The 19,825-nt window shown below is 44.7% G+C and overlaps 1 protein-coding gene across 1 annotated transcript in view; it reads left to right on the top strand.

Moving 5' to 3' along the window:
• The window catches only part of AK9 (adenylate kinase 9), a 107,568-nt gene extending 87,952 nt beyond the window's left edge, over positions 1 to 19,616 (top strand). The window contains exons 33-40 of the mRNA XM_056856777.1: positions 1,210 to 1,356; positions 6,693 to 6,913; positions 9,363 to 9,559; positions 15,912 to 16,081; positions 16,323 to 16,421; positions 16,554 to 16,656; positions 17,435 to 17,549; positions 19,405 to 19,616. Of these exons, the coding sequence (XP_056712755.1) occupies positions 1,210 to 1,356; positions 6,693 to 6,913; positions 9,363 to 9,559; positions 15,912 to 16,081; positions 16,323 to 16,421; positions 16,554 to 16,656; positions 17,435 to 17,549; positions 19,405 to 19,607 (1,255 nt within the window). The 3' untranslated portion in view covers positions 19,608 to 19,616. The remainder of the gene's footprint in view (positions 1 to 1,209; positions 1,357 to 6,692; positions 6,914 to 9,362; positions 9,560 to 15,911; positions 16,082 to 16,322; positions 16,422 to 16,553; positions 16,657 to 17,434; positions 17,550 to 19,404) is intronic.
• The last annotated feature ends 209 nt before the right edge of the window (positions 19,617 to 19,825 follow it).

Raw genomic sequence — 19,825 nt, 5'->3', positions numbered from 1 at the left:
TGAAAAGATTGTTCTAAAAATTAATCACTGTTTATTTTATATTGGAATATTTTGTTCAAATATTATTTCATACAAGATCATATTGTTCTGCTATTATGAACTAGCCAAGTCACAATAAAATTTACTGGTCTTCTGGAATCTTAACAGCTATTATATATACATCAATTAGTTTTGTAATCAATATGCCATAATATGACCATGTGGACTCTGACCCTCAGCGTACTTATTTTGTTGCTCGTTTTTTGGAGGCTGCAGAGAAGAGACGAAGGGAGGTGTTTTTAGAGATGGGTCTTATTTAAGCTTTATGATTTTATTGTTCAAGACCTCAGTCTAAGAACAGGGGGAAAGAAAAGAATATGACCATGTTAGAATTAAAAAAGCCTACTTGTATAACAGTGCAGTTTAGTTCTTCCTTAGCTCTTTCATGAATACTCAATTCTAATTTCATTCTGGACCTTCAAATTGTGTTAACTTGTTTATTGTATCATATAAAAAGTATCATAATATTTAAAAAAATATAAAGGGGGAATGGTCAAATTTTTTATTTTTATTTTTTGCTTTTGGGAAAGGGCCATGGTTTAGACTCGAGGAAGACCATCTGTATTCCATAATAATAATATATAATAATAATCCCACATTCCATCCCCCCCCATTATTTCCAGTAAAAGGATCAGGTAGCAGGTAATGGAAATAATTCATTACCTGAGACCTTTAAGAGCCCCTGCCAGTCAGAGGAAATGATACTGACCTCGATAGACCAATGGTCTAACCCAGTATACGGCAGCTAATTAAGCTTATATAGCACTTTCTAGTATCCATTTCAAGACTACAAATGTCATGCTCTTCCATCATTCCCACACCCAATTTTTTTTGTACCGAACATTCAGACTGCTGAAGTGTTTCAGGGAACTAGAAAGCTTTCTCACTATTTTGACAATTTATTTAGTCTTATAAGTGCTGTAAATAAGTAAGTAAGTAAATCATAATCATAATCTATTACAGTGTGGCTTTTCTTTGATAACCGTTAGGTTGTAATTTTGTATAGTGCTAATGGGGATAGTACCAAGTGAACATACTATTCAGCTCTTGTGTTTATTACTGCTTTTGAATATGTTGTCATATCTGCTTATTTCACTAGCAACCATTAACATACAGGAGATGATACTGCAAAATAAACTCCAGATCATAATTTGGTTCCTTTTTTCACAGAGTTGTTATTGATGGGTACCCTGTAACAAGAAAACAAGTAAACCTCTTAGAACATATGAAAATAATTCCAGTTAAAATCTTTGAGATGCAAATTGATGCACAAGAAGTTTTCAGAAGAGCGCTTCTGGATAAACAAAGTTCTGACAGGTAAAAAATACCAGTAAGGAGGTGGCTCAGTAACACTAGGGTTGCCAGCTCCGGGTTGGGAAATACCTGGAGAGTTTGGGGGCGGAGCCTGAGGAGGATGGGGTTTGGGGAGGGGAGGGGCTTCAGTGCCACAGAGTCCAATTGCCAAAGCAGCCATTTTCTCCAGGTGAACTGATCTTTATCGGCTGGAGATCAGTTGTAATAGCAGGAGATCTCCAGCTGGTACCTGGAGGTTAGTAATCAAAAAACGGCTTGCAAGTGCTAAGTAGGGAGTGTGGAAATCAAGAAAGTAGCACAAGACAATTCTTTCTATAATAAGAAGACCAAACTATAGCAATTAGTGCTATTAAGAATATGTATTGGAAACATACAAAGAACAAAATTCTGGAGCAAAAAAGTATCACATAGGTAATTAAGACTCCAACTTTCAATAAGGGCTTTACAATACAAATATGAGCCCAAATTCTCAATCCTTATTCAGTCTACATAAATAATTTCATAAAGTGCATGAGTGAACCACGGGAACAATACTCAGTCCTTATAGAGTCCACATGAAATTTCATAAAGTGCATCAGTAGGTCGCAAAAGCAAGATGAAGGGCAATGGAAATCTGGTATAATTCCATTTCGTGCAGTCTTTTTCAAGCCTTCAATCTTTTTGTGCACTATTCTGCAAAAAATACACATGGTTCTACAATATGCCATTCATTATAAAATGTTCATAAATAGATAGAATAAATAATTAAAAGATCATACCAGTCAATGCACATAGGAGTGTACCCTTTCCTTGTATCTGGACGGCAAAGTAAGACGTCTGAATCAGTAACTCTGTCACGTCATTAAAAAGGGTTTCAGAACAAGCAAACTCATTACCATATTAACTCTATATGAGGCACCATGGAGTTTTTTTTAAAGTGCCACATATCTGAATAGTAAAAAACTTACAGATAACTAGAAGGTCCCTGAAGTTTTTTAAAGTGCCACATATCTGAATAGTAAAAAACTTACAGATAACTAGAAAGGTCCATGAAAGTATTAAGTCCATTTGGAATCAGAGAATTGAACATGAATATAAAACGAGACTCCTGTTGAGACATAAGACGGTCTACATCAACAGTGGAGAAGGGCCTGCCCTTATATTGCCAGACAACAAAAAACTGCAATTCAAAATCTTGGTGCTTCTTTTCTAGATAGTGGACGGTAAGTGGCGCCTGCAAACTAAGTGCCAATGTTTGGCAATAATTTTTTGAATTTCTCTGGATTTATCACTATATTGAAGTGCTGCAGTGATGCCTGTTGCTTTATTTTTGTTCGGAGCACATGTGTTCGGCACTTAGTAAAGAGATCCCAGGGTGCTCCACACCACCCCAATTCGGGCTACGAAGAACGGGCTCTTTAAGGGACAAATTAACTAAATCAGATTGCACCATCATACAGCCCTCTGCCCTTACTGCCGGCTATTTTAGGTGCGGTGACTGCAACGCATGTGCGCAGGCACTGCAAGTTAAGGAATTCTGGGACGAAAAAACGGGCTTTAAATTTACATTAAAATTTTTTACTAATTGTAACAGTAAATATGTTATTTATATTATCAGATGCCCATGTGGCCTTCTTTATGTTGGCAAAACAAAAAGAGCTATTAAAATCAGAATACAAGAGCATAGGTCCCGCATACGGAATCGGAATTTGGAGGCACCACTTACCGTCCACTATCTAGAAAAGAAGCACCAAGATTTTGAATTGCAGTTTTTTGTTGTCTGGCAATATAAGGGCAGGCCCTTCTCCACTGTTGATGTAGACCGTTTTATGTCTCAACAGGAGTCTCGTTTTATATTCATGTTCAATTCTCTGATTCCAAATGGTCTTAATACTTTCATGGACCTTTCTAGTTATCTGTAAGTTTTTTACTATTCAGATATGTGGCACTTTAAAAAACTTCAGGGACCTTCTAGTTATCTGTAAGTTTTTTACTATTCAGATATGTGGCACTTTAAAAAAAACTCCATGGTGCCTCATATAGAGTTAATATGGTAATGAGTTTGCTTGTTCTGAAACCCTTTTTAATGACGTGACAGAGTTACTGATTCAGACGTCTTACTTTGCCGTCCAGATACAAGGAAAGGGTACACTCCTATGTGCATTGACTGGTATGATCTTTTAATTATTTATTCTATCTATTTATGAACATTTTATAATGAATGGCATATTGTAGAACCATGTGTATTTTTTGCAGAATAGTGCACAAAAAGATTGAAGGCTTGAAAAAGACTGCACGAAATGGAATTATACCGGATTTCCATTGCCCTTCATCTTGCTTTTGCGACCTACTGATGCACTTTATGAAATTTCATGTGGACTCTATAAGGACTGAGTATTGTTCCCGTGGTTCACTCATGCACTTTATGAAATTATTTATGTAGACTGAATAAGGATTGAGAATTTGGGCTCATATTTGTATTGTAAAGCCCTTATTGAAAGTTGGGGTCTTAATTACCTATGTGATACTTTTTTGCTCCAGAATTTTGTTCTTTGTATGTTTCCAATACATATTCTTAATAGCACTAATTGCTATAGTTTGGTCTTCTTATTATAGAAAGAATTGTCTTGTGCTACTTTCTTGATTTCCACGGTACCTGGAGGTTGGCAACCCCTAAGTAACACTCTTAAAAGAATTCTTAGAATAATGTCGTTTTTAGTGCTTTTAAGATCTCTACAGTACAACAATTTGTCAACAAATTATATCAAAGTTCTTTCCTTAAAATCCTTATTGTATTCTGTCTGCTAAATAGGTATAAATCACTCCAAAGTCACTCATTCATCCCCATTTGTTCCACAAATCTTGTTTACTGCATCTGTCTTCATTCTTGTGTGCCTTCCGCGATACAGCAGCCAGGGCTCTTGGGCTCAGACCGCATGTTATGTGAAACGCCTGATAGCCATGGGGACTTCCAGCCATACAGCAGCTGCAAGTTCACTATGAAAATTCAATTCTGAAGTGCTGCTGGGGCTCAATTTAAACCGGGACTGTAGTGAAAGGAGGGCTTCAGCATTCCCCACACACCATATTCCTGATTTGCAGCCCTCAATGGGATAAATAAATGCCCACACAGCAATTTGGGGTGAGAAAAATCAGGCCCCTGCATCGTTTAAGAATGGACTTTCCACGCGAAACTCACACCTGAAGTCTGCTGCAAGTCCTTGTGGCAATCGGGTTACACATAATATGTAGTTTGGGCCTGAGACAGTGGCTGTTGGCAGTGAATGCAATATGAACAGACTGGAGGTCTGCAAGCAATTGCAGGAACGTGAACTATTTGGATATTTCACCTCTCCCCTCAAACTGCCCACTCCATTCTATAAACCCTGAGAGACTTGAGTAGGCTGATTTCTAGGCTTACCAGGTCCAGGCGGTCGATCGGCGGGAGGTTTTCTGGGGTGCGTGGTGAGGGCGCGCGCCTGGCTCGATGCTCCAGCCCGCCGACACGCCTACATCACTTCCGGTTTACTCAGAAGTGATGGGGACGCTCTCTCAATCTCGGCTGAAACGCTATGGAAGCCATAGAGTTTCGGCTGAATTTGCTAGAGCGTCCACATCGCTTCAGGGTAAACCCTAAATTGACGTAGGCGCTTCACACGTGCACGCATGCACGGGGTACCCGCTAGCCCTCAGCTGGTCGGCGAGCAGCCCAGTGGATTGGCGGTAGTTTACCTGCCACCACCTGGCACTTGGCAGCCCTACTGATTTCCCTTCCGTTTAATTTCCTTCAACTGGCTCTCAACTGTTCACAACATTCTTTGCTTTCTGGAGTACATTCAGTCCTCAACAGGTTGAGTGGGTTTTTGGTTAATTTATAGTAATATTGTCGAAGGCTTTCACGGTCAGAGTTCATTGGTTCTTGTAGGTTATCCGGGCTGTGTAACCGTGGTCTTGGAATTTTCTTTCCTGACGTTTCGCCAGCAACTGTGGCCGGCATCTTCAGAGGAGTAACACTGAAGGACAGTGTCTCTCAGTGTCAAGGGTGTAGGAAGAGTAATATATAGTCAGAAAGGGGTTGGGTTTGAGCTGAGTATTGTCCTGCAAAAGTATTGTCCTGTAAGTATCAAGATAATGTGCTAATGAGGGTATGGTATGTTAATATGGAACCATTGTATCCTGAAGTGATCTGTTAATGTGTGTAATCCAAAGCTAATCTGTATGGCTATTGTTGAATGTTGTCTTTGTCTGGAGGTTTTTCAGGGCAGGAAGCCAAGCCTTATTCATTCAGAAAAGAGGAGAGTTTAAGAATGAATAAGGCTTGGCTTCCTGCCCTGAAAAACCTCCAGACAAAGACAACATTCAACAATAGCCATACAGATTAGCTTTGGATTACACACATTAACAGATCACTTCAGGATACAATGGTTCCATATTAACATACCATACCCTCATTAGCACATTATCTTGATACTTACAGGACAATACTTTTGCAGGACAATACTCAGCTCAAACCCAACCCCTTTCTGACTATATATTACTCTTCCTACACCCTTGACACTGAGAGACACTGTCCTTCAGTGTTACTCCTCTGAAGATGCCGGCCACAGTTGCTGGCGAAACGTCAGGAAAGAAAATTCCAAGACCACGGTTACACAGCCCGGATAACCTACAAGAACCAATATAGTAATATTATTCTTCATACCTGGAGGGTCCCATGAGAGTGGAATATCCTGTACCTTGTCCATAAATGACCTAGTTTCGCTGCTTTTATTATTGGCATTGCGGCTAGCTACTTCATTTTGAGATAGAGAGATGAGCTGGGAGCTCCCCTCACGGGAAGAGGCAACAGTTCAGGAAGCCAGCACCCCCTCCAAAATCTATTTCTTCAAGGCCCAAACTACACAAAAAAAATTGCCATTGCTTTGGTGGGGGGTTTCCTGACCCAACTTACATTCCTCACAGCTGCCATCATGACAAAATATCTCCTGTGGTTCAGGCCCGAAGATGCTATAAACACTCAGGGCATAAGCGGGCTACTTTCCCCAATCTCTTCTTTCCTTTCACTGGCTCTCAGCATCCCATGACTCTTGGAGCCTGTTCTCATCATGCCATTGGGGAGGAAATTTTAGTTAATTTACAAAGTCATATTTTTCTACAAAACTGAGGATTCCTTTGAGTAAGTATGAAGCTCTCTCTTGTCTGTGGGTGGCCTGTTGTTGCTATTTAAACTTTTCAATAAAATATCCATATCCCACTTCCATGCCCATCAAGGGGCAGCTTTTATGATATGACACTCAATAGAATGTTTAGGAAAAACATAATTAAGCATTATATTAATGCACTTCTAATTCTCTTCTCAGACCTCCTTATCCACTACATAACAGCTCTCAGATTCTTTCTATCAAGAATTCATGTTACAGAACACAAGTTGAAGAAATCCGGGCTTTCTATGAAGAGCAACACCAGAACTGGTATGTGGTTGATGCATTCCACAGCAAGTGGTGGAACTGGAACAAATTACTTGAGGAAACGCAGAAGATCACTAAACAAATCCAGATATATCTTGAAAGAATAAGGCAAGGTAAGCAAAGAATCCTGTTTTAAACTAATGGAGGTTTTGATTATTTTATGGTTTTGTATATTTCTAGACTACCTGTCAACTGTATCTTGTCCCCAAGGTGTTTCATAATACAATTTAAACCAAAGGACATAGAGTCAGAACCATTTCAACAATAAATGTGAGAAGTAATTCCCCCACCCGTGCACAAGCAGCAGCACTACGTTGCATATACCACCATAGCAAACCCCTCCATCAAAATCAAAGGCTCCTTGGGACAGGAAGATCTTTCTAAACCAGTCTGGAAGGCTCCCAGGGATGTGGTCACTCTCACCTCCTGGGGAAAGACTTTCCATAGGTGGGGATGGAAACAGAAAAGGCCCTCACTCAGGTTCTAGCTGTACCTCTGTTAGTTGTATATACTAACACCCCCCCCCTCAGTCTGTCTTCAGAATGGGGGAGCAGTGTTCAGTAGTAGCAGTAGGGAGATACTGTTTTTTTAAATGTAGTGCAGTCAACATGAGATTTCTTTTCTCTCTACTATGTAGGGACGGGTACATACACTTAAAACTCTTGCCTCGCTATTTCACTATACATGCAAATAAACACACTATAGTCATTTATGCATGGTCGCTGTAACCTCCTTTATTCCCTGTTTCAGCTAGGATTTAACTTTTCAGTATGCACGGCATCCCATTCCTTGGTAGCTCAACGCTGTTTCGACACAAAACCAACCCGGGTCTTCCCGTTCCTCTGTTAATCCAACTTATCCCTCTCCCCTGAGCTCAGCCCGGCTCAAAGCAGCATGCTGATGACTACACGGGGAAACACAGAAGATTGGCTTCTCTCACAGCCAATCATGAAGCAGTGTGTAAAGAGGCGGGGATTCAAGTGCTTCCTGCTTCCTGGGAGTTCTTTCTGAGCAAAAGAAAGGCTTTTGAAAAACGAGGCTTGGATTTCTCCCCCCCCCCCCTTCTTTCAGATTGCTCCATTTTTTGTTTTGTTTTTTTGTACTTAAAATGCTTTTTTACGCGGCAGTTGGGTTTGGGGGGAAGGAAATCTCTCATGGTGAGCACTGCGAAGTAAGCCAATTACAGAGCAGCATTTAAAGGGGTGAGACTTGAGTTGAACTTGGGAGACTGCTTTTCTGTATTCATGTCTCCATTAGCACGCAGTTTCAGCCCCGATCATTCAAGCCAATGCATACAGTTTTCCCCAAATCGGGTTACATTAATGTTCAATGAACCCAGGTCCAACCAGAGAGATCCAACCCATGCATAAAAGGCCTATTTCTGTTATCTGAGCAAAAACTTGTTTTCACTTTCTGACAAGCTGCATTTACTACTTTTATGAACTTGCATAAGGTGTTTAAGGGGTTTAATGTCAACATCCATTGCTTCTGGTTACTCACCTGCAACTTTCCCCCCTCTTCTTCTGAGGTAGAAAGGCTTGAAGCCTAACTGCTCATTAGTTCACCACAAAGACTTTCATTCAGACATATGTTGCAAGTTTCCTGCTAAGAACTCAATTCCCAGAGGCACGCAGGGCTGATTCAGGTCAAGGCCATATGCAGGCAGGGAGAAGAGGATGTTTAAGCCTTCCCTCCCTCGCTCCATTTTCCTGTCCCAGAACAGCTAAAGGTTTGCTATTGTTGGCGAGTCCATTTGCACCAATGTGGTACATAGCACACACACGTGGACGGCCACACTGATGGAAGAGACAAGAAGGGCAATTTCATCCCTTTCCCACTGCAACTTCCCAGGTCCTGCAACCCCAGGAATCAATTTTCCAGGGGTCATAAAGTACTGCTGGCAGGAGGGGAACAAGGTAAAAACCCATGTCTATCAACACAGCCCACCAACAGATCGCAGGAGTCATCCTTTTGTCAGCAAAATATATCAACCCAAGCTGCAGTATTTATTATATGTATACATTTATCACCTGCTTTCCACAGTCTTCAGAGCAGGTTACAAATCAAACTGTAGTCAGGATGGTAACACTCCTTGTTTCTGGGGCTAGGAAAAAACAACTTCACAGCAGTAGGATACAGAGCCAGTTCCTGGGCCTAGGACTGGCAGGAAGCCATCGGAGAGCACTAGTTTCATACAAGTGGTTGCAAATCAAATCAAAACTTGTTTCATACAAGTGGTTGTTCTGCCCTTTTTTCCTGTTAAAAGAGATGTTGAAGAAGTTTGTAAGAAGATCCAAGATTATTTTGAAACTGAAGTGAAAAAAAGTATTTTGTCAAAATGTAGTTATACTTTTGATTCCTCCGTATAAAGAATTCATTTAGTAAATGAAATGTTTCAGCAGGGAATGAAAGACTATACTGCTGGTACAGCTGGCTTGTAGAAAGCTTGTTGATAAATTAATCATCAGTAGTAACTCATGATATGTTATGTACTGTACGTTCATCTTCCAAATATTTACTGTCATAGCTAAAACACAGCATATTGTATCTAACTGTTAACAGGGAAAGCAGCAAGTATTGCCGATTTGTGTATCACACCACAAGAACTGCTCTCTCGGCTTGGAGAGTTTGGACAATACTGTCCAGTCAGCCTTGCAGAAAAGGGAGAGCTTATTGATTGTTCTGTAACTCCTTCTCTGCGGTTTGCAGCAGAGTTTCGGGGGCATTACTACAAAATGGCTGGACAGGAAGAGTTGGACGTGAGTATTAGAGGAGGTTGAACACATTTATTATTAATTTTAAAAGTAAACTGGCACTGACACAATGTGATAAATATTCAAATATCATCAGAAAGTGACGGAGAGCTGGGAAATCCATAGAGAGGTAAAAAGGGACATTTGCGGGGAAACTGAAACATATGCAATAATTGTGTTTCCTATGAAACTTAAAGGTGTTTTACTGCTTTAACCATGCATCATTATAACTTATTTAGTATATAAAATTATGCTAACTGGCATATTTACAGAATTTAAAACTATAACTGCCTTCATTTTTATAGACAAAATTGAAAGAGTGCTGCAAATTGCTGTAACCTGTGCTACCTTAGCACATGCATCTTAGTGCCAAACTCTTATATGTTTGACACAAATCCTGACTTGCAGTCATATATACCAGTGGGGAGTTAATGTTCCCAAACATGCCGAGGCCTGATTTTACTCACGAGCATGGAATGGGAAGAGGAGGGGCTTCAGCCTTCCATGCCATTTTCCCAAGGCATTTTCCCAAGAACTCAATTCCCAGAGGCACGCAGGGCTGATTCAGGTCAAGGCCATATGCAGACAGGGAGAAGAGTGTGTTTAAGCCTTCCCTCCTGTTAAGTCCGCGTGGGGAGGCCACACGCGGTTGAGACGGAGTTCCAACAACAATGCTTTATTGTAGTACAGAACAGAACTGGAGAACTCAGGGCAAACGGCCCTGCTTATATGCTCCCTAGTCCAGCCCGCGCCACTCCCCCCTGATCCATGATAGGGGGGAAACAACCCCGGATTACCAATGGCGCATGCTGGCTTAGGGCCAATGGCGCGAGCCGGTTTGGACCAATGGCGCATGCAGGACTTAGGATCCTTCGTCCAGGACTCAAGCTCCTAACTTTCCCCCTGCATATCGCCTAACTATTTACATACATTACACCCCTCCCCCTAGGTCTGGGCAATACGGGAACACATAAAGTCCTTTAGGTGGCTCGGGGGTGTTAGGGTACGCTGGGAGTGGCGCAGCACGGGAACGGGGGTTATCATCGAGGAAACCAGTACGGGGCCTGCCTCTGCGGCGGCAGGGGCATCCTCCGTTGGGTCGTTCGTGGCGACCGCATCGCTGGGCCACCACCAATCCCCCGGCTGCTCGGGGTCAAGAGTCACTGCCGGCTCCTGAGCTGGGGTATCGGGATGCGTTGGCGTCACTGTGACAGGAACGACAGGCAGATCCACCGGTCGGCGGCGGAGCTGGTCAATGTGCCGGCGCAGCAGTTGCCCCTCTGGGGTAGTGACCCGGTAAGACACCGGTCCCGTTGACTCCTGTACGGTGGCTGGAATCCAGGTGGGCCCCGTCCCCTAGTTGCGGGCGTAGACCAGAGCGTCCTGTGCCACAACTCTTGGAGCGGCCACCGGGGACTTTTGAAGGGGGCACTCTGGTGTCAGGTCAGGGTGCAGGCGGTCGAGTGGCGTTTTCGGCCGGCGGCCCATAAGGAGTTCTGCAGGGCACCTCCCAGTCGCGGAGTTGGGTGTGGTGTGCTGGACGAGGAGGTATTCCGCTAGCCCTCGGTCCCAATCATGGCGCTCAATGCATCGGAGCGCCTCTTTAGTTGTCCGGACCATTCTTTCCGCCTGACCGTTGGTGGTGGGGTGGAACGGGGCCGAGGTTGTGTGGCGGATTCCATTTTTGGTCAGGAACTCCTTAAACTCCAAGGACGTAAATTGGGCCCCGTAGTCGGAGACCACAGTCCCCGGCAAGCCGTGGGTGGCTAAAACCTTGTGCAGCTCCTGGACGACAACGCATGACGTCATGGATCCGATGTCGGCCACTTCCAGCCACTTTGAATAGGAGTCCACGATGATGAGGAAAGTCTTACCCTGAAAAGGCCCCGTGAAGTCTATATGGATGTGGGACCAGGGTGTGTGAGTGGACTCCCAGTGGTGGGTTGGAGCTCGTGGCATTTCTGGGCGCGACTCTTGGCATGGCCGGCAATGGCTCACCCACTCCTCAATGGCCGCATCGATGCCCAACCACCATACGTAGCTCCATGCTAGGGCCTTCATGCGCACGATTCCCGGGTGGCAGGCATGTAGAGCCTCCAGGACCTTTGTGTGCAGCTTCGCCAGAACAGTTCCCCCATGCAGTTCCCCCATGCAGTTCCCCCAGAGCAAGCACCCCTTGTTGAGCGAAAGCTCGTGCTGGCGCGCGGTGAACGGCTTGAACTCGCCATCCGGCCTGTTGGCCAGCCACCCTCCTTGCAACGGGGCGGCGGGGCGCAGTGGATGGCCTTGACCTTGTCAGGCGTGGGGTGAATGCCGTCCGCTTCGATCAGGTAGCCCAGAAACTCCACCTGCGGCAGGCCCAGCTGGCACTTCTCTCGCTTGACCATCAGCCCGGCGTCCCGGAAACAGCTGAGCACCCGGCGGCCGCGTTCCAGGAGCTCGTCTTTGGAGCCGGCGGCAACCAAGACATCGTCAAAGTACGGGACGACGCCCGGCAAGCCCTTGAGGAGGTCCTCCATAAGGTTCTGGAATATGTCCGGGGCAGTGCTGACCCCGAACTGCAGGCAAATCACCCGGAAGGCACCCCGGTGGATGACGATCGTCTGCGCCTCGGCCGACTCAGAGTCCACAGGCAGCTGCTGGTACGCTTGGGCCAGGTTGAGTTTTGCGACCTGGCCCCCAGCGAGGGAAGCCAGGAGGTGACTGACCACTGGCACTGGGTACGCGTGGCTTTGGAGAGCCTTGTTCACCGAGCATTTGTAATCTGCACAGATGCGGACGTCGCCGTTCGCCTTCAACGGTGTCACTATTGGGGTCTCCCACTTGGCGTTGGGCACCGGCACCAAGACACCCTGGGCGACGAGACGGTCAAGCTCAGCGTCGATCCGGTCCTTGAGCGCCAAGGGGACCTGGCGTGGCTTGAGGCGGATGGGGGTGGCGGTGGGGTCGACGTGCAGACAAACAGGCGGCCCCTTGTAGCAGCCGAGTGGGCCATTCCAGACGTCCTCGAACTTGAATCAGACGGAGTCGAGGATGGACTGGGAGATGTGGTGAATACCCCCAATGTGGAGTCCAAGGGCCTGGAACCATTCAAGGCCCAGGAGGCTGGCACGGGCCCGTTGACCACGATGAGGCGGAGGCGGCTGGAGCAGTGCTTGAACTGGATGTTCATGTAGGCGATGCCCCAGACTGGCACCCAACAATGCTAGTAGTCAGAGATCAGGACGCCAGTAGGTTGCAGCTTGGGCAAGGCAGTGTGGCGCCCCAGGGCGCGGAAAGTGTCCCAAGAAACCATGGAGAGGGCCGAGCCCGAGTCGACCTCTATGTCGCAGGGGGAACCCTCGATCTTTACGGAGATTGAAACTTTCTCCATGCCGTGAACCAGGTGCACGTGGATGCTGTGCAGCTTGGAGTCGTGGCGGTAGCGGTAGGAGGCGGGAGACTCGTCGTCGGCCATGTCGTGGACGGGCTGAGCGATGCCATCTTTTTTAGCCCAGCCCGCCGGACGGCCCTTCTTCGTGGAGCGGCAGACCTTCGCGATGTGGCCAACCCGGCCGCAAGCCCGGCAGTTGGCATCGCGAAAACAGCAGGAACGGCGGTCGTGCTGGTCGCCGCAGCTGGCGCACAGGCAAGCCATGGGGCCCTGCAACCTGTGTGGTCTGGCAGACATCTTGTGCGTCTTGTCCGCCGAGTCGGAGTCGCAGGCGTCCTCAAAACGGACCGTGGCCCACACATGCTCAGGAAGATCGAGCGCTGCTTGCCGGCATCGTCAATGTCGTTGGCATCCATGAAGCAGGCAACACGATCTGCATAGCTCTCCCACTCGCTGGGGTTGGTGGAGTCGAACGGTTCCAATTATCAGCAGGTGGCCATAGCAGCGAATGCCTACTGGGCACTGTGAGGTCGTGGAGAATCGCAGGCGATTTCAGCGAGAGTGATTTCGGTAGCAAGCCTACCAGCCTTCGTCGCCACTGTTAAGTCCGCGTGGGGAGGACACATGAAGTCGAGACGGAGTTCCAACAACAACGCTTTATTGTAGTACAGAACAGAACTGGAGAACTCAGGGCAAACGGCCCTGTTCATATGTTCCCTAGTCCGACCCGCGCCACTCCCCCCCGATCCGTGATAGGGGGAAACAACCCCAGGTTACCAATGGCGCGTGCCGGCTTAGGGCCAATGGCGCGTGCCGGTTTGGACCAATGGCGCATGCAAGACTTAGGATCCTTCGTCCAGGACTCAAGCTCCTAAGTTTCCCTCTGCATATTGCCTATTTGCATACATTACACCTCCCTCGCTCCATTTTCCTGTCCCAGAACAGCTCAAGGTTTGCTATTGTTGGTGCCACAGGGGAGGGGGCAGTTTGCCCAGTTGTGACACATCATGTATACATCATCGCTGCTTGTTCTCCCTGCCCCTTTGTCATCTCTGGTAGGAACTAGGGTGGGGTGGCTTCTGCTGCCAACCATCCTTCTGAGAGCTGGCTGGGCTCCTTCAAGCTGGCTGACTCCCGAATAGACTCTGCCCCACCCCACTGCAACCCGACAGGTAACTTCCCCAGCCTCACTACTCTCATATATATATATATATATATATATATATATATATATATATATATATATATATATATATATATATATATATATATATATATATATATATATATAAATGTGTGTGTGTGTGTGTGTGTGTGTCTGAGGGAAGTATGAAGCCCTTCCTGTCCAACCACACTCCCAAGCCAAACTGGGCCTGGCATGTTTGGGAACACTTTTAAGAGCATGATACTAAGGGGATAGTTTTACTGTGACATTTCAGCGATTACAATATTGTGGGGTTTCTAAAAGCAAACTCTATAGTAAGAATTGCTTGAAAATGATCCCAGTCAAAATGAAATTTCATTTTAAATTCTAACATTTCCCTTCTGGACATCCATATTTGTATATAAAAAAAGAGTAGTGATTATAGATACTTTTGAGCTGGGTGTCCGTGGTCGATGCCCCCGCCCTTACCACAGGGATTGCAAACCCCACCAAAGGTGCACTGGGCCAGCCAGTCCTGAGGCTGGGGAAGTTGCCTGTCGGGTTGCAGCAGGGTGGGGCAGAGTCTACTTGGGAGTCAGCCAGCTTGAAGGAGCCCAGCCAGCTCTCAGAAGGATGCTTAGCAGCAGAAGCCAACCCACCCAAGTTCCTACCAGAGATAACAAAGGGCAGGGAGAAAGGGCAGCAGTAACCTTCTTAGAGGAGGTTTGATGGGGCAGCCAACTATTTAAAGAAGTCCAGGGGGAAGGGCCAGTGAGCTCACCACTCCAAGGCAATTATCCACTGGCCCAGGGTAGGGTTGCCAACCTCCAGGGTCTAGCTGGAGATCTCCTGCTCTTACAACTGACCTCCAGCCGATAGAGATCAGTTCCCCTGGAGAAAATGGCCACTTTGGCAATTGAACTCTATGGCATTGACGTCCCTCCCCTCTCCAAATCCCACCCTCCTCAGGCTTTGCCCCAAAAACCTCCCTCCAGTGGCAAAGAGAGACCTGGCAACCCTAGCTGGAGATCTTCCACTGTTACAACTGAGCTCCATCAGACAGAGATCAGTTCCCCTGGAGAAAATGGACGCTTTGGCAATTGGACTCTATGGCATTGAAGTCCCTCTCCTCTCCCAACCCCTCCCTCCTCAGGCTCCACCCCAAAAACCTCCCGACGGTGGCGAAGAGGAACCTGGCAACCCAAGCACCGGGACTTGTCACTCCTCTGGGCTCGATTGAGGAGGGAGGATTGGCTGTGCCCACTGCCCAGGGTTGGCCCTCCCTTAGGGAAGCATTTACAGGGCGTGCCCAAGAGCAGCCAGGCCTATTCCTAGGCAGCTGGGAATAGGTGAAGGGCAGAGCAGAGTGGGGAAATTGGTTGGAGAGGAACTCTCTCCTCTTGCCTGACAGCAGGATGGTGATGCACAAGCACCAGCCTTTGCCTGGGTTAGCCTTCTGCCCTCTCTCATTATTTCCCTGTCAGCAGAATCTTTCTGAAACCTGAAAATTGTCACTCGTATTATGCTTCACTCTTCTCTCGCTAGTTAATTGCACCCAGATCTCGGAACAAAGATTGTATTACCAATGCTGTCCTAAGCAGTTACACCATTGTAAAGCCCATTGGCTTCAACTGACTTGGAATTGTGATAGCTCTTCTCAGGCTGGCACTGTAGTATGGTCTACATTCTGGAGAGCATCTAACACACAGCTTCTGCTAAGTGTTAAACAGCAATCATATATAAGAATGCAATAATTCCTGACAAATTAGTTTTATGAGCATTTTGTTCATCAATTAAAACATGAGATGCTGCTGCTTATGTCTGACTTCTTGTCAATGCAGAAATTCCTGAATACACCAGAATTATACGTGCCCCCATTAGCACCTCATCCTCTTCCTCTCCCAAGTAAGCTACCGCAGAAACTGACCGCAGCAGATGTGAAGGCCTTATTCCCCATGCAAGCTGAACTGCAAGGATACTGTCCAGTTACTTATCTAGATGGGAAACAAAGGTAAATACTGACACCTCTCAGGATGATTGAAAGATTTATTTCCCAGATAATAACACAAAGTGAGGCAGTGTTCTAATTCAGATTTTAAACTGGATGTGGCCTCATAGATCACATGATAACCACTTAGGCTTTTACATTAATATAATGTTGTAAATTGTGGACTATTGGAATAATTCTGTTTGAAGCATTCTTTAGATCCCACGTATATGTATAATGGCTTTCTTTCACCATTTCTTCTGAGGTATGAAGCACTGGTACCTGGTAACATTGAATATGCTGTTCTGTATCGCAAAAAGCTATATATTTTTGAAAGTGAAGAAAAACTTCAGAAGTTTATGAGGTACCAAATGCATCAACATTATTTTTAGCTTAAAAAAATATTTTTTTTAAAAAAAAGTTTTAAAAAAACATTATTTTTACCTATCTATTATTCAGTGTTTGCTTTGATCAGCAGTAAATTCTTCGTTTTTAGGCTACCAGAAAAATACTGGAAGCAGAAACTGCCGCATAAACTTCCTCCCAAAAATGAGCCAGTGTTGCTGACAGCTCTTCCCTTAACAGGATATCTTGAACAGGTTAATTTGTATTTATTAATTATTTTCATATTGAATTAACTTTTGGGGACTGTGCTGGTGGTGTATGTGCTATATCCCCACCTCAGTTACTTTTCTAACAGCTCTCACTCCAATTCCCAAATTTGTCTGTGGACTAACTAACACAAAGAGAATGCACAGCACTTGTTCATAGATTAATAGTGGAAAAGATCTTTATTGCCATTAAAGGTAGCCAATACTTTCTGTACTTTTTCTTAAGTAGATGGACAAAGAAAAACAACCTAGAATGCCACTTGAAAAATATGCAAGTTACTAAATAGTTGTGTATTTCCATAACGATGGCTGATTCTCATCATGAGCTCCTCCAGTCCTTGGAAGCGATTTATCACAACTTGATTAAGCTTAATGAAACACTACTATAATATGTGTGTAGGATCTAATCATGTGGCCAGACTTCATAGTAAAATAAGAATGCAAAACCCTAAACAATTAATAGTAACTTTTTTTAAAAAGTTTTATCTTTGTTAATCTCTTTGGATTAACAATCTGGAAGAAGGTGTTGCACAAATCTCCAGGATCTGAAGCTGTTCAACATGTGAATTAGTGATAGGAGTAGATATGCTGACAAAATTTTAAAAGGACAAAAGGGACACCCCTGAAAACATCACAGATGATAACATGACAGGCCAAGATGTTTGTGAACATGCACTGCGCAGTGAAGGCTGCAAACAGAAATCATATTTAAGGAGCAATCGGTTTATACTGCGACACTAACATCAATATTCTTTTATCTCTGCAGGGGGTAGCAACTGCTATAATAAAAGCAATGAATGAAGTAGGCTGTTTAAAGCCGAAATTCCCATTCCTAAGTGTGAAAAAAACTGCACTCCTGTTCATAGCCTATCATTTGAAAGGTACAGTAGAATGTATTAACTAAAATAAAAGTTAAAGTGAATTTCTGTATGTTCAGTCCCTCACTTTCATTTTTCCCGTTATCATACATTATACTATTGTAACTCTGACAAAATAGTAGATTTCCAGCACCTCTATTGGAAATACATTTTCTTGGCAATAACTTACCCTTGTTTCAATGGAGCTTTTCTTCCCAGTGGTCAAAGTTACAAGTCTTTTTAATGGTGGTGCATCAGTGGCAAATGGCAGACCAACTTTGAGCAGCTTTGCCAGTTGCACTAGTCCAGGGGTCCCCAACCTTTTTGAGCCTGTGGGCACATTTGGAATTCTGACTCAGCATGGTGGTTGCAGCAACGAAATGGCTGACACAAAATGGCTGCTACAGGAGGCGGCCCTGGCCGCAAAATGATTGCCACAGCTTAACTTCAGTAACACAGTGCAGACCCTTGTGCTGTGGTGGCAGCTGCTGCCAAAGCAACATTTTTTAAAAATCTGCACAGCCAATCAGAAGCCTTGCTGGGCAAAAGCCCTACGTGGCCCCACCCACTTCCTCAAAACATTTGGCAGGCACCAGATAAGGTGTTGGCAGGTGCCATGGCATCCACGGGCACCACATTGTGGACCCCTGCCCTAATCAGAGCCATGTCTGCCCATTCCATTAACAGAAAAGCTCATAACTTCAGCTGTCCCTTCCAATGGCTTTTCTAAGTTCCCAAACGATAGAAGATGGGCAAACTTACATCAGAATCATCATGCTTGATTTGTCACTTTAGACCTTACAGTACAGAAACATTGCTAACTGACTTAGCCAGTCCAGTTTTCTGGGAGGGGCTTCTGCTAGTGATAGCAGAGCTACTATATTATACTTGTAGTGATATTTGGGTTACAAATGTGGCCATAAACAGTTCATCTTCATAAACCAGCACTTGACTGGCAGCAAGTAGCCTTCTCTCTCAAGCTATTAATCAGATGTTGTTATTAATCAGATACCTGACCTCTCATTCAAAATATTTGAGTCCTGAAACCAGTTGAGAGCTAATAAATTAATCTCTTCAAAACAAAACTAGTAGTCCCTATGTGTATCCACTTGCTTTCTATCACCTGTTTTCAAACTTCCTACCCTCCAGGAATTGTTTCCATAGTAATTATCTGCTGAAAAAAATCAGTGTGCATCAGTGTGGAATCATTGAGAGTGGCAGAGGAGGCAGGAGTACATTCTAGGATGTACCCAGTTGTTCATTCAACCGGTTGGGCACTGCAACACACAAACTTAATATACACTTTAGAAAGCATCTAACATTCCACTGCAGTTGTACAGTTGAGGAGAAGATTGGTAACGACAAACATATCCTTAATGAAAGTCTGTCTTCCATCACTGTTGTTCTCAATGGAGGCTCCCTGAAGTACCTCACAGAGTTCCTAGGAGCACAGTTTGAAAACTACTGTTCTACGAGTGTGAGCTTGTATTCAGGCTGAAAGTGCATATAATGGTGGCAGAGGGGAACAATGTAAGCCACTTTGGTTCCCCATTGAGGAGAAAAATGGGGGATAAATGAATTAAATAATAATGTAATAGAGCCACATCTTCATCCCAAAGAGATCATTACAGATAAGATATGTTTGGCCCTCAGATTATACTAATATAACTGGTTTTAACAGTGTAGCCAAAATCTGGAATTCTAGACAGAGATAACAATAGGGCCACTTGTCATCACAATCACAAATACATATTTCATATGAGGAAATAGCTGGCAGTAAAGTCATCATATACCATGTGCTCAGAGGTCATGATATGAGCAACATGCATCATGAAATGCAAGTGACAAAGGATAATCAATATTGTGTAATTTCCTGCAGCATTTAATCCCAGAAGCTCTGACTATGTGCGAAAGAAGTACAAGAGGAAGTTGGACCGGTTCATAGAGAACTGTGAACTTATCCCATACTTGGGAACCAAAATGACAAAGAAATATAAAGAGCCTCCAAATAGACCAATTGATTTGGATCACAAATTACAGACCTTTCTGTCTCTCAAAGGTGTGGACCCAGCTTCTCTTTAGTTTGGAACATTGGACAACAATGAAAAAGCCAGGCAGTCAAATCTAAATGTGAAATTCTGAGGAGACTAACTTCTTATGGAGTTGCTGACCAGTCTAGCAGTTGGGCCTTTCTCAGCAATATGGCTAAGGCTGTCCTGTACATTTCTGCATTTTAAATGGGATAGTTTGCCAACCGTTACTGTTAGTTCTGCAAGATTCTACTCCATCCTAAACAATCT

The sequence above is a fragment of the Euleptes europaea genome, chromosome 10 (assembly GCF_029931775.1).
Source record: "Euleptes europaea isolate rEulEur1 chromosome 10, rEulEur1.hap1, whole genome shotgun sequence".
Classification (NCBI taxonomy): domain Eukaryota; kingdom Metazoa; phylum Chordata; class Lepidosauria; order Squamata; family Sphaerodactylidae; genus Euleptes; species Euleptes europaea.
The sequence above is the reverse complement of the archived record's forward strand: the minus strand, read 5'-3'. Positions and strand labels throughout refer to the sequence as shown.